Raw genomic sequence first — 12,351 nt, 5'->3', positions numbered from 1 at the left:
AGTTGAAATGCAATAAAACAGAACATGAAGTCAGATTTCCAAGGTCTTATGGTTGAACTGTTAAATCTCAAACAGGAATATTCAAAATAATTTACAAAATATAATGTAAAGTATGTGTGCCTGCAAAAGTAAAGGACCTAAGAGCTTAAGTGCTCTCTTTAATTAACTGACCAGACAGGCATAGTGCAGACAATCAGAACTGTATGCCTCCCTCCCTCACCCCACACAACCTGGGAAAGGGTTAATATGGGCAGGAAAGGATGAATATGGACCTGAAAAGCCAGTTAACCTGCCTGCTTGCACTGAAGGGTGGGCCAGGCCCAATTAGAAATAAAGCCCAGCTGGGGGACAGTAGGGTTTGTTGCCCTAAAGAGTTGGGTGAGCCCAGATGAAGGGAGGAGACCTAGAGGAGAAGATGTAGAGAGGTCCCGCTCTCTGTGAAGCAGCCTGAAAGAAGGCTGAACAGACAGGTGATTCCAGGTGTAACCTGGAAGCCTGAGTGGAGGCATGTGCCCTGAGGAGCGGTAGCCTGCCTGAACTCCGGAGCAAGAGGAAGAGCATGCAGGTCTCTGGGGTTGACTGAGGCCTGGTCTACACTACCCGCCTGAATCGGCGGGTAGAAATCGATCTCTTGGGGATCGACTTATCGCGTCTCGTCAGGACGCGACAATCGATCCCCGAATCGACGCGCTTACTCCACCAGCGGAGGTGGGAGTAAGCGCCGTCGACTGGGAGCCGCGGCAGTCGATTTTGCCGCCGTCCTCACAACAGGGTAAGTCGGATCTGATACGTCGAATTCAGCTACGCTATTCGCGTAGCTGAATTTGCGTATCTTAAATCGACCCCCCCCTGTAGTGTAGATGTAGCCTAAGGCACAGAAGCCTTTGGTTAGACAGGATTAACAGTATGGAGCAGCAGAGGCACACCTGCGATGAGATGGCTGCCAGCTGAGCCCAGCTAGGCTGAAGGGTTGGTTTACATGTCTTTTGAACTTTGGTAAAGGACTCCGTGGCCCTGGAAGGAGCAGGACTCTACAAAAGTGGTCTGGCAGGAGGCCAGGACACTCCTATGGCCAAAGTAGGCTAAAAGAAGTTTGTGGAAACTGAGGTAGAAGATGCTGCATCACCACATCCAGCCACGAGGGGGGGTGTTGGGGCAGCAACTTTGGGAACTCAGTACAGGAAGCAAAAAACTCAATTGCAATCTAGTCTGCAGCAAGGGGCAAATTTGGTGGGAAAGTATATGAAACAGAACAACATAGACCAGGCTTTAGGTAGTAGCAAACGTCCCAGTGCAGAAAAAAATTAGAAGAAAAGCATAAATAATGGGAATCCTATTACTAAGGAATTAGCAGATTTAAGATAAGGAATGGAAAAGTGAGGAAAGTGATGGAGAATCGTCCAGTTTTCCTGGCGGCGTAAAGGGAATGGGTTACCTAGGGAGGTGGTGGAATCTCCCTTCCTTAGAGGTTTTTAAGGTCAGGCTTGACAAAGCCCTGGCTGGGATGATTTAGTTGGCGATTGGTCCTGCTTTGAGCAGGGGGTTGGACTAGATGACCTCCTGAGGACCCTTCCAACCCTGATATTCTATGATTCTATGATGATAAAGAAGGATGTGGTTCACACGAAAAGGAGAATAATGACACAGAAAAATCTGGTTTACATGAAAAAGAGAGAAATGATAAAGAAGAATCAGCCTCAAAGAAGAATCAGCCTCGCATGACGACAAAGAGCAGTGAGCAAAATTGCACACCACAAATCGATACTTCAGATCCTGCTTTATGGCCAGTGATCCTGAACTCTGCCAATATTGATCGTACAATTTTGAATGAGCTGGGCAAAATCGAGGCTATGACATTTCCAGTTAATGAACATTAACAACACTACAAAACAGTGCTCAAAAATGGTGAGAAACTGAATTGGCATTGGCTAGTTTACTCAAAATCAACTGACAAAGTGTTCTATTTTTGTTGCGAAATATTTTACAAGAATGCCAAATCGTTGCATGCACTTTCTGGGTACAATTACTGGCATAACTTAACTGATGCTCTAAAGCAACATGAAAAGTCACCCAGCCATTTTACAGCCTACTCCAAATGGATGGAGTCCAGGCTCAAGATGAATAAATGCATAGACGCAGAAAACCAGTGCATTATTGATGTAGAAACCCAACGTTAGAGAAATGTACTCGAGTATCTGATCTCAATTACCATGTTCCTTGCAAAGAATAATTTAGGTTTCTGGGGCTCATCGGATAAATTGTTCATGGAACATAACGGTTTGGTACAGCTGCTTGGGAAATATGTCATGCGTGAGCACCTACATCGAGTAGTTTGTAAAGAAGCTATGGACCATTACTGCAGCAAAACAATTCAAAACTAATTGACTGACCTTATGACAAGGAAGATAACATATTGATGCAGCTCAGCAAGTACTACACCATAATAATGGACTGCACTCCTGACATTAGTCACAGTGAAAAGATGTCATATACAGTAAGATTTATGGACAAGGATGACTGTATCCAAGTAAAGGAAAACTTTATCTGTTTCTGGTCTGTAGATGACTCTACTGGAAGAGGCCTAACAGAACTGTTTATGAATGTTCTGAATGAGGATAAAATAAAGCTTCAGGACTGCCACGGCCAAAGCTACAACAACAATGGCATGAACGTGAAGGTAAGAAACAGTGGTGTCCAGACAAGGATCCTTGCACTGAATGATCCAAGAGCTTTTTTCATGCCTTGTGGCTGCCATTCCCTCAACCTGGTTGTATTAGATGCAGCATCATCTTCTTTAGATTCAGTATCTCTCTTCAGAGTATGGCAAAGGATATACATCCTGTTTTCAGCATCACTATCAGATGGGGACAAAGAGTCTTGTGGCACCTTATAGACTAACAGACGTATTGGAGCATAAGCTTTCGTGAGTGAATACCCACTTCGTCAGACGTATGTCAGATGGAAGATCCTCACGGACAATGTTACAAATCTGACTATGAAGCTGTGAAGCTGCTAAATAACACTTTCTCGGAGAGCAGCATGGACAGTGTAAGGCCAGTGAGGTACCAAGTGACTGAGATTTATGATGCCCTGATGAAACTGGCACAGTTGAGTAAAGCCAAGGCCGGAATGCGACACGAGGCACAAAGCCTGGCAAATCAGATCACTGACTTCAAATTTCTGGTCTCAATTGTGGTTTGGCACAATATCCTGTTCCAAGTAAATGCTGTAAGCACGGACATTGTGACCACTACTACCTCGATGAGAAGCTGTCTTGATTTCGTTGTGGCCTACAGAGACAATGGATTTGAAGATGCCATCACTACTGCCAAAGAAATGGTGGAAAACTTAGGAGTTGAGCCTGTCTTCAAGGAAACTCATATTCATCGGAAGAAGAGACTGTTTGGTTACGAGGGCAGAGATGAGATGATGGGAAGCTCGGAAGAAAAATTCAAGGAGTTTTTTTGCTCACTCGTTGACACTGCTCGAGTGTCCATTGAAGAGTTTCGGACAAATGAAGCACCATGAAAAGACCTTAGTAAGGTGCTGGCAGACAGGAAAACACTCTTGAACAATTGTATGGACCTTCACCAGACACTGATACATGGGGAATGTTCGGACATCATTGATAAAGACTTTATGTCGAATTGGACAACATCCGTCACATTTTGCCACACAGGAGCTTTGCCACTCCAAGTTCTCCAATTAATTCATGATGCAGAGCTGAGGGATACTTTTCCTAATGTGTGGATAGCTTTGAGGGTTAACATTCTAAGGCTGTCACCTATTATGACACTATTTAATACTGGTCCACCCAATGTTGGTGCACAGTTCAATTTCTTGATGTTAGTACATTTCAGTTATTCTTAAAATTAAAAAGTTTCAATAAGTTTAGAGGAAATTAATTTTTTTATTTGCTCACATATGGCATGAATAAATACAGATTTACAGATCCTAGCATGCAAATTTATCGTCTTATATGAGAGGGATAAATCATGCATGCAAATCGTGCAAAGTTGTGAAATGCAAATGCAATAAAAATGAAGTATTCAGCCATTTAACAAATGGGGGGGGGGGGGACTGAAGATGCTCCTCACCTGGGGTGCCATTTATGTACAGGGCGGGCCCTTTGAACGACAATATACGTGGTAGATGCATCATACCAGGGTTTTGCATTTTTTCAACTTGACTCATGCTTCTGATATCAGAGGGGGTATGACATTAATTCATAATGTAATTTTGGTGAGAAAACATTTAGATTTAAAAATGAAAATCTCAAGCTGTTGGGACAGGTGGAGAAGAAAAGAGTAAGGGAGGAAAATGAGGTCCTATTGAAACAGAAAACCAATCCAGCTTTGGTTACAAAAGCAATGATAATCTCATCAGCCCGGGAAAGAATGGGTGCCACACCAGAGTCCATTTCAGGCTGTGAAGATAGGCTGCAGCATGTGCTTGGTGACAGATAAGGTGCTTTCACTTCAACTGCTGAAATGTGTCCAGGGCCCCATAGAGAGCAAATGGAAGGTCCAGATATTGGTACAGTCCAAATGGAGTGACAAATGCTGTTATATCCCTGGATTCCGGGGCCAAGGGGTTTCTGCCAGTACTCTTTGGTGAGGTCCAGATTGGTTCTATACCCAGACTTTCCTAATATATCCAACATCTCACCCACCTAAGGCATGGGATAGGAATCACATTCTCCTTCCTGAAATCAGTACAGAACCAGATAGGGACCAGCAAAGTCAGACTGCACCATTTCCTCTAGGACTCTATTACCCCTAACTGGAGCGGAATCGAGTCGTTCCCATAGATAGAAGGCATACTGGTTTGCATTATGGGTTGTGGTACCTTGCTCATGCCAGGCCTCTTATGAGAGGTCCAAAATACTCCAGGGCTGTCTCTCATATGACAACTCAAATGGTGAGAAATCCAGGAAGGACTGTGGGATATCTTGGACTGTAAACATTAAGTACAGTTGCATACTAACCCAATTTCGGGTTTGGTAGTCACCGTTTTTTGTAGCATTCCCTCCAGTGTCTGTTAAAGTGCTCTACTAGCTAGTCTATCTGCAGGTTGCACACAGGTTCTTACCTATCATATATTAAGGAGGGCATATACCTCCTGGATTAGTAGGGCCATGAATGCAGTGCCCCAATCTATTAAAATCACCATCAGCATTCCTAATCAGGAAAATACTCTAAGTAATTCATTAGCTATCTTCTGTGCCGATGCCAAGTAAAAGGGCACAACTTCCAGCTATCAAGTGGCATAACACACAATTACTAGGATAAACTGACAACCACTCAAACTTGTCTCTAGAGGTTCCGCCAGGTCCACCTCAATCCTTGGAGCACCTACCAGCAGGAGAAGGACTATAATGAGTCTTATAGGCAAGCCTAAATACCACCAACTGGCACTCAGAGCAGGAAATGCAATAGTCCTTTACCTCTTGGTAGACTACTGGCCAAAAGAATTAGTCTGGCACCCCTCTTTGAGTGCTCTACTCCTAAATGGCCTCACCCCGGCTCATCATGGACTAGATTCAATACCTATCTCTGGTACAGTTTGGGAACAATAAGCAGAGGTCAGCATCTTCCCCTCTGGGTATCCCAGACAACCCTTACCAGGATGTCCCACTGAAGCTCAACTAGGGATACTGAAATCCTGGAAAGGGTCAGCCAGTGCCCCATTCATCTATAGAGCCAGTCATCTATAGAGCCAACAGAACATGGCATCATCCTGGCTTTGAATAAAATTGGACCTACTAGGTATGGTCTCAGCATCTATCTCAGGATGGAGGTCACTGTGGGGTCCAGATTACATTGCACCACTGTGCTTTACCTAGCTCTTTTCCTTGGGGTTTCCTGGTTGCCCAGAACCTCTCCCCTGGCATGATGAGGTGTCCTTTTAGACATAGGCCACTCACAAAAGTTTGGGATCAGAGAAGGAAAAGTCCCCCTCTGGCCAATTCTCCCTCTGGGTTGTGATGCCTGGCTTTGCCTCACTGCGTCCCTTAAGAGACTGGATATGGGGCCACAGTCACTGCCTAGCACCACTGAGTAAGACAAATGTTTAGCCACAGCTACTATCATTTCAGTGTTCCATCCTACCCAACAGCAACTAAATCCTGATCATAGGATAGGGTCAAATGTCCTCCTGGATACAGTCACTGTATAGCCATTTTCCTATCCCCTTGAAATTCTCCAGGGATATTAGTGTTCCTGCACAAATGTCTGTCCCAAGCCTGAATCCACCAGCCCTGACACTTGTGTTCCATTTACAACAACAGAAACCACTTACCTTCTGATCCGAAGTGTCTCTTGAGGGTCTCAGATATATGTGCTTATTCTAAAGCCTACTTCATACTGGGCCAAACCCAGTCCCAATGGCCTTCCTGCCCCCAGAAGCAAATTAGGGGACTCCACACTGGGATTGTGAAGACCCCCTTTTCTTTAGTCAGGGATCCACTCACCTCAGGTCCATCTTCTCTAGGAACAAGGTCTGATGAATTGGGAATGTGGTTGTACAATTTACAAATTCTGGTTGATATTGTGAAGTTGTATTTTATGAAAACCATAAGTTGTATCATGAGTGCCCATATGTATGTGGATCCACCACTGCTGACAGGGCTTGTAGCAGGTACAGACCAGACAGAGACAATGCAAGCATTAATGTATTACACACTTTGCACAGAGGCTGTTATATGCTTTGCAGCTGTTGCATGCCCCTGAGAGAGTTGAACCTTAAGCAGAAGCTTCACACCTTTGGGTGGAGTTCTGGGAGAGGGTGCATTTAAGTAGCTAGGGTATTTCAGGAGTCCGTGCTGCCCATTCCTTAAGTCCCCTGATGAGTCACATGAAAGGCAGGTAGCCATTAACTTTTATTTTTAAAGAATGAGGTTATCTACTTCTTGGGATAGCTCAGAAATGCAGAGGATCAAAATACTGAGTGGGGAGAGCAGGAAGACTGAAAGAGTGGAAGTACATAGGAAAGAGGACATAAACAAAGGAAGTGGGAAACCAACAAATTATGTGCAATATGAGAATACATTATTCCTGATCTAATGGAATACATTAGAATGCAGAACACTAAAAGCAGAGATGAGTATTTTGTCTATGAAGTCCCATGTATGTCCATGCTGCTATTTCAATAACAATACTTTATTTTACTCAGTTTACACTCTGGAAGCTTAATTTCTTTTGGTTTCTAACTTTTATTAATAAGATGACAGAACGACATGACATACAGACAACAGATATGATTACAGATTCTCCATCCCCATCCTTTAAGAGAGGATATGGAGTAAATAGTGTAGAAAATATAACTTTATTTTGTAGTTAGTGGTAGTTTGAAGGTTGAACTGTAACTCTCAAAAGGGCAAAAAAGAAGAGAAAAGGATAGACTGGGCAGAATTAGAAAGGTGCTCAATGTTTTGTACATGTCATAATTAATATATTTTAAACTAGATTTGAGCATTCCAAATAATCAAGAGCAAGCTTGCCAAATGTCAACTGGCCCTATTGCCCTGTAGGTTACTCTCTCATATGGCTCAGCATTTGAGAGGATCATGCTCTATTCCAGGGGTTGGCAACCTTTCAGAAGTGGTGTGCCGAGTCTTCATTTATTCACTCTAATTTAAGGTTTCGCGTGCCAGTCATACATTTTAACATTTTTAGAAGGTCTCTCTCTATAAGTCTATAATATATAACTAAACTATTGTTGTATGGAAAGTAAATAAGGTTTTTAAAATGTTTAAGAAGCTTCATTTAAAATTAAATTAAAATGCAGAGCCCCCCGGACCGGTGGCCAGGACCCGGGCAGTGTGAGTGCCACTGAAAATCCGCTCGCGTGCCACCTCCGGCACACGTGCCATAGGTTGCCTACCCCTGCTCTATTCTATACCATAATGAAGGAGGTCTTTCCAACACCCAAGGAAAACTCCCCACCCATCTTTCAGAAAATTCTCTACCTTCTTTTTGTGCCCATTGCCTTCTCTGCTTGTTATTTTAAAAATTAATATTTGATGGCTTATACACATCACTGCATATTTTATTTATAATAAAAATCATAAGATGGGAGATGCAGCATCAGTTTGCAGTTCTTCAACTCCCTGCGGCATATTGTCATGAAAACAAAGATACCAAAAATAAACGGAGTGGGTGAATATGATTTGAAGGAAACAATAGTTATTAGAATTTTTAATAGGCTTAGAAAAATGGAGGTGGTACAGGCCTATTCGCACCTCACTGGCATGATGGCCTCCTTAATTTAGACCATTAATGGACTAGGATGCCACGAATCATTCAACAATAACATCTTTGCCCTTTTAAAGAACAGTAGCACTGGCTACTTCCAACTGGAATATCAGCAGCATTCGATCAGAACCAGAAGGATGGGAGCTCTCAGAAGTAGATAATGTAAAGCAAGAGAAAATGAAAAGTACATTTAAAGCAATATATTAAATAAAATAACTCTACAATAATTTTTTTTAAATCATGTTATGGATTCACAAATTCAGCAACTGCTAAGTAAGCTCTTGAAAATTTAAATCCACTTGTGCCCCTCTAAAATCCAGTCTTCCTTGCTTACACAGTCTGGCTTTCCCCCCACCTCGAGAAAGAAGGGACTTCTGGGAGATTGTTTCCAGAGTGACAACAGGCTTTTTAATACAGCATTTTATAATTTTTTTGTTTTTAAAGTAAAATTCAGTTTCTTTGTGCAGTGTTGGATTGATGGTCCTAGAAAATGAAGGCTAAACCAGATTATCGTATTTAATTTCTTAAAACACTATGGCTAGGGTATAAAAAAAAGAGCCTAAAGGAGGGGAGTTAGATGACCAAATCCCCTGAATTTCAATGAAACTCAAATGCCTAACCCCCTTAGGTGACCTAAAGACAGGTTTTATGTCCCATTACCAAATGCCCTCACTCCTCCAATCCAGTGCCAGTGTAACAGAAGACGTTCCCAGATTGTGGTTCATGGAGCACGTGTACTTTCCAGGAAGCTGGTTAGTCAGGTTTCCTCCTCCTTCCAGCTCCTAAATCTCATTAAAATGCAACTACAGTACATTAAACGTTGTCCTAACATCACTTTGCCATGGAAGCAATAGCTGCCACAAGGATATTAGGAATCACAAAAGGTGGGGGGAGTGGGTAAGGTGGTCTGCAAGATTATCAGAAGGGAGCTGTCCATGAGACAATCTCTCTAAAAGATTTACACAATGAAAAGGTCTGAGAACCCCTAGTACAGAGGAAATGCAAGATACGCACATTCAGTAGCTGAATTTGACGTATCGGAGCCGACTTACCCCGCTGTGAGGACGGCGGCAAAATCTACTTCCGCGGCTCCCAGTCGACGGCGCTTACTCCCACCTCCGCTGGTGGAGTAAGAGCGTCGATTCGGGGATCGATTGTCGCGTCCCGACGAGACGCGATAATTCGATCCCCGAGAGATCGATTTCTACCCGCCGATTCAGGCGGGTAGTGTAGACCTAGCCTAAGAAACTGTTAGGGCCCCATGCAGGTCTGGGGGGTTGGCGGCAAAAGGAATCTGATTTATTTACAGAAGAATGGCCATACTGGGGCAGACCAAGGGTCCATCTATCCTAGTCTGGCCCTGCTTCCAACAGTGTCCAATGCTTGATGTTTCAGAGGGAATGAACAGCACAGGCAATCATGCAGCAATCCAGCCCCACCCTGAGGCCCATTCCCAGCTTCTGGCAAAACTGAGGCTACGGACACCGCAGCAGGGGGTTGCAACCCTGATGAACTTGGCTAGTAGCCATTGTTGGAATTACTGATTACCCCCCCCCCCCTTTCTTATTGAAGGTGGACTTTCTAACAAATGTCTGAGTACTGCTGGGTCTGGCTATGTGTTGGCTTGTGGAAATAACGTAGTTAGTATTGGGGGGGCATCCCCGTTTAGGGCCCCCAGTGAGCTAGCCCCGCCTGTGCCCAGCGCTGCCCCGCCACCCGGCTGCTCCCCGGGCTGGGCGCAGGGCGGCAACCCGGGCGCTGCTCTCCGTCCAGCTCACCTGCGTCGTAGAAGGCGTCCAGCACCGCCGTCTCCCCGAAGTCCAGCTCCCCGAAGTTGACCGTGGTGAGCTGGGCTCCCTGCGCCTCGCAGGCTCGCACCAGGCACTGCAGCGCCCCGGCCTCCGGGCTCCGCGCCCCGGCCCCGGCTTTCGGGCTGTCGTTCAGCACATACACTGCCCGCAGGGAGCGCTGCCGCGGGGCGGGGACGCCGCCCTCCGCTCCCGGCCCCGCCGCCTCCGCCTCGGCCCCGGGCTGCTGCTCCGCTTCCCCGCTGAGGAAATGCTGCTGCTCCGCCGCGGCGCCCCCGCTGCCCTCCATGGCGCCCGCCCGCCGCCCCGCGCTACATGGGGGCGCTACCGCCTGCCCCGGGCCGCGCGCCTCTGGCCCCCGGGAGGGTGACCGGGGGGGGGGGGGGCTCAGCCCGAGCCCGGCTGCGGGGCAGGAGTTGGGGAAACTTCTCCGCAGAGCGGCCGCCCCGGCAGCGGCGCTCAGTCGTCACGCAGGGGCAGGGAGCAGCGGCGCCCCGGCCACGCCTGTGACAGGGCGAAGCTGGAGCTGCCCAGGGCTCTGCTGAGCGCCCCGAGCCCTCGGCGCCGCCCGCTGCCCGCGCTGGGGAGAAGTCGGCTCCCCGCTGCTCCCTCCCCGGGCGAAGGCTGCAGCTTCAGACAGCACAGGGGGTCAAACAGCTGGGAGCGGGGGCGGGGCCCAGGGGCAGTACTAGAGCCGGGGGGAGGAGCCGCGGTTGAGAGCGGGGGCTGGGCGCTGCCGGGCGGGGGGCAGCGGAGAAGCCGGCTGGGATTGGGGGGAACCCCAGACCGGGACGCTGCAGTGGCTGCAAAAACAGGGCGCGGGGCTTTTTGCCCCATCTCAGCCCCCGCTTCCCAGGGCGGCGCCCAGACTAGGCTGCTCTTCCCCCCCACCGACCCACCCCCAGCGTGCGGAGCCGCGAGCTGGGGCAACATTTCACATGCAGCCCCCGGCTCGCTAATGGCCAGACGCGAGTTTAGAGAATCCCGGTCCTGTGTCCGCAGCGCCTCCGAGCGGTTCCCTGACGTGCCCGAGCGGCTGTTCTCAGCGCTGGACCCGGACCCGGCCTGGCTCCTGGGAGCCCCCGGCAACGCAGCTTCGCTCCCTTAAATGATTTACCCCTTCACGTGTTATTGTCATTACCCGGAGCACTTCAGCATTTCCCAGCCTTACCCTTGTGCAGATGGGCGGCGTGTGCCATTTAACTGACATTTTAATAGCAAATAATCACTGAAACTATTAATAGTTGGAAGAGCTTCAACAATCACAGTTCCGTGTAGCGCTTCCTGCGTGTATGGCAACGTTTGTTTCTAATTCTACATTTTTGCTCTTTTTTCATTTTTGTAATACACAAGTTTATTCTTTGGGATCATGTGACCTTAAGGGTGGCTGATTTCCTGCTTTAGTGTCAAAACTTTTTAAGTTTCCTTGATCTGCCAATGGGGATTGCCTTTGGCAAGTGGTTTCTGCTCTATTCAATACCACAGTGGTATTTCACATGTTGCCACTTGTGTGTAGAACTTGGTTCCTAAATATTCACCACAGGCCAGATTTTTAAAGGGTGAAACCACCTAGATGCTTTTGAAAATCCCAATAGTTGCCTAATACTTTTAAAAATCTGGCCCAAAGGACACTATACCGTCTTGGTATGAAATCCTTCTGAAAGGTAAACTTCTACTGTCGATTTTACATAATATAGGCATACAACCCAGAGATAGGTTGGCAACAAGTGTTCAAACATCATGTGATTTACATCCCAAAGTCATGACATTAAAATAAATACATACATTTGGGGTTCTTTTAATTTGCCTTTTTGTTTCTGAGCCTTTAGGGCATAATAGCTGCATACTTTTGCTGTTACCTCTCACATTGAAAACTTATTTCTGTAATTCCCCATCTTGCAAGCACTGAAGTGCTTCTATTACTTTGTTAGTTGCTTACATAAATGTTGATTTTTTTTTCTACTGAGTTGTTTATGCTTCTAGTTGAATATTTTAATTTCATAGCCTTTTATGTATGCTACATATTTTGTTATGATGCATTTCAGTGATTTGTTCATTCTGATAGGTTTACTGTTTTGCACTGCCAACATCAAGGATTTTTTTAAATGAATTATCCTGTCACTCCTTTGAATTGGTTCCCTTTTGACAAAATAAAGTGCCATGTCTCCACTGTTTTCTGAGGGAGATAGCTAATGCATGCTAGTTGTCCCACAATAAAAACACACGTTTTCTTAATGCTAAGGACACAGACTGTAATGCTGACTCAGATGTCACATTAAGCATTATCA

The 12,351-nt window shown here is 46.1% G+C and overlaps 1 protein-coding gene across 1 annotated transcript in view; it reads right to left on the bottom strand.

The window, feature by feature from the left end:
* The window catches only part of MAP3K15 (mitogen-activated protein kinase kinase kinase 15), a 165,864-nt gene extending 155,512 nt beyond the window's left edge, over positions 1–10,352 (bottom strand). Inside the window, 1 exon segment of the mRNA XM_065411146.1 lies at positions 10,034–10,352. Coding sequence (XP_065267218.1) covers positions 10,034–10,352 — 319 coding nt within the window.
* Between the last annotated feature and the right edge of the window lie 1,999 nt (positions 10,353–12,351).

The sequence above is a fragment of the Emys orbicularis genome, chromosome 1 (genome assembly GCF_028017835.1).
Source record: "Emys orbicularis isolate rEmyOrb1 chromosome 1, rEmyOrb1.hap1, whole genome shotgun sequence".
NCBI lineage: Eukaryota > Metazoa > Chordata > Testudines > Emydidae > Emys > Emys orbicularis.
This window is presented reverse-complemented; position numbering and strand designations above follow the sequence as displayed.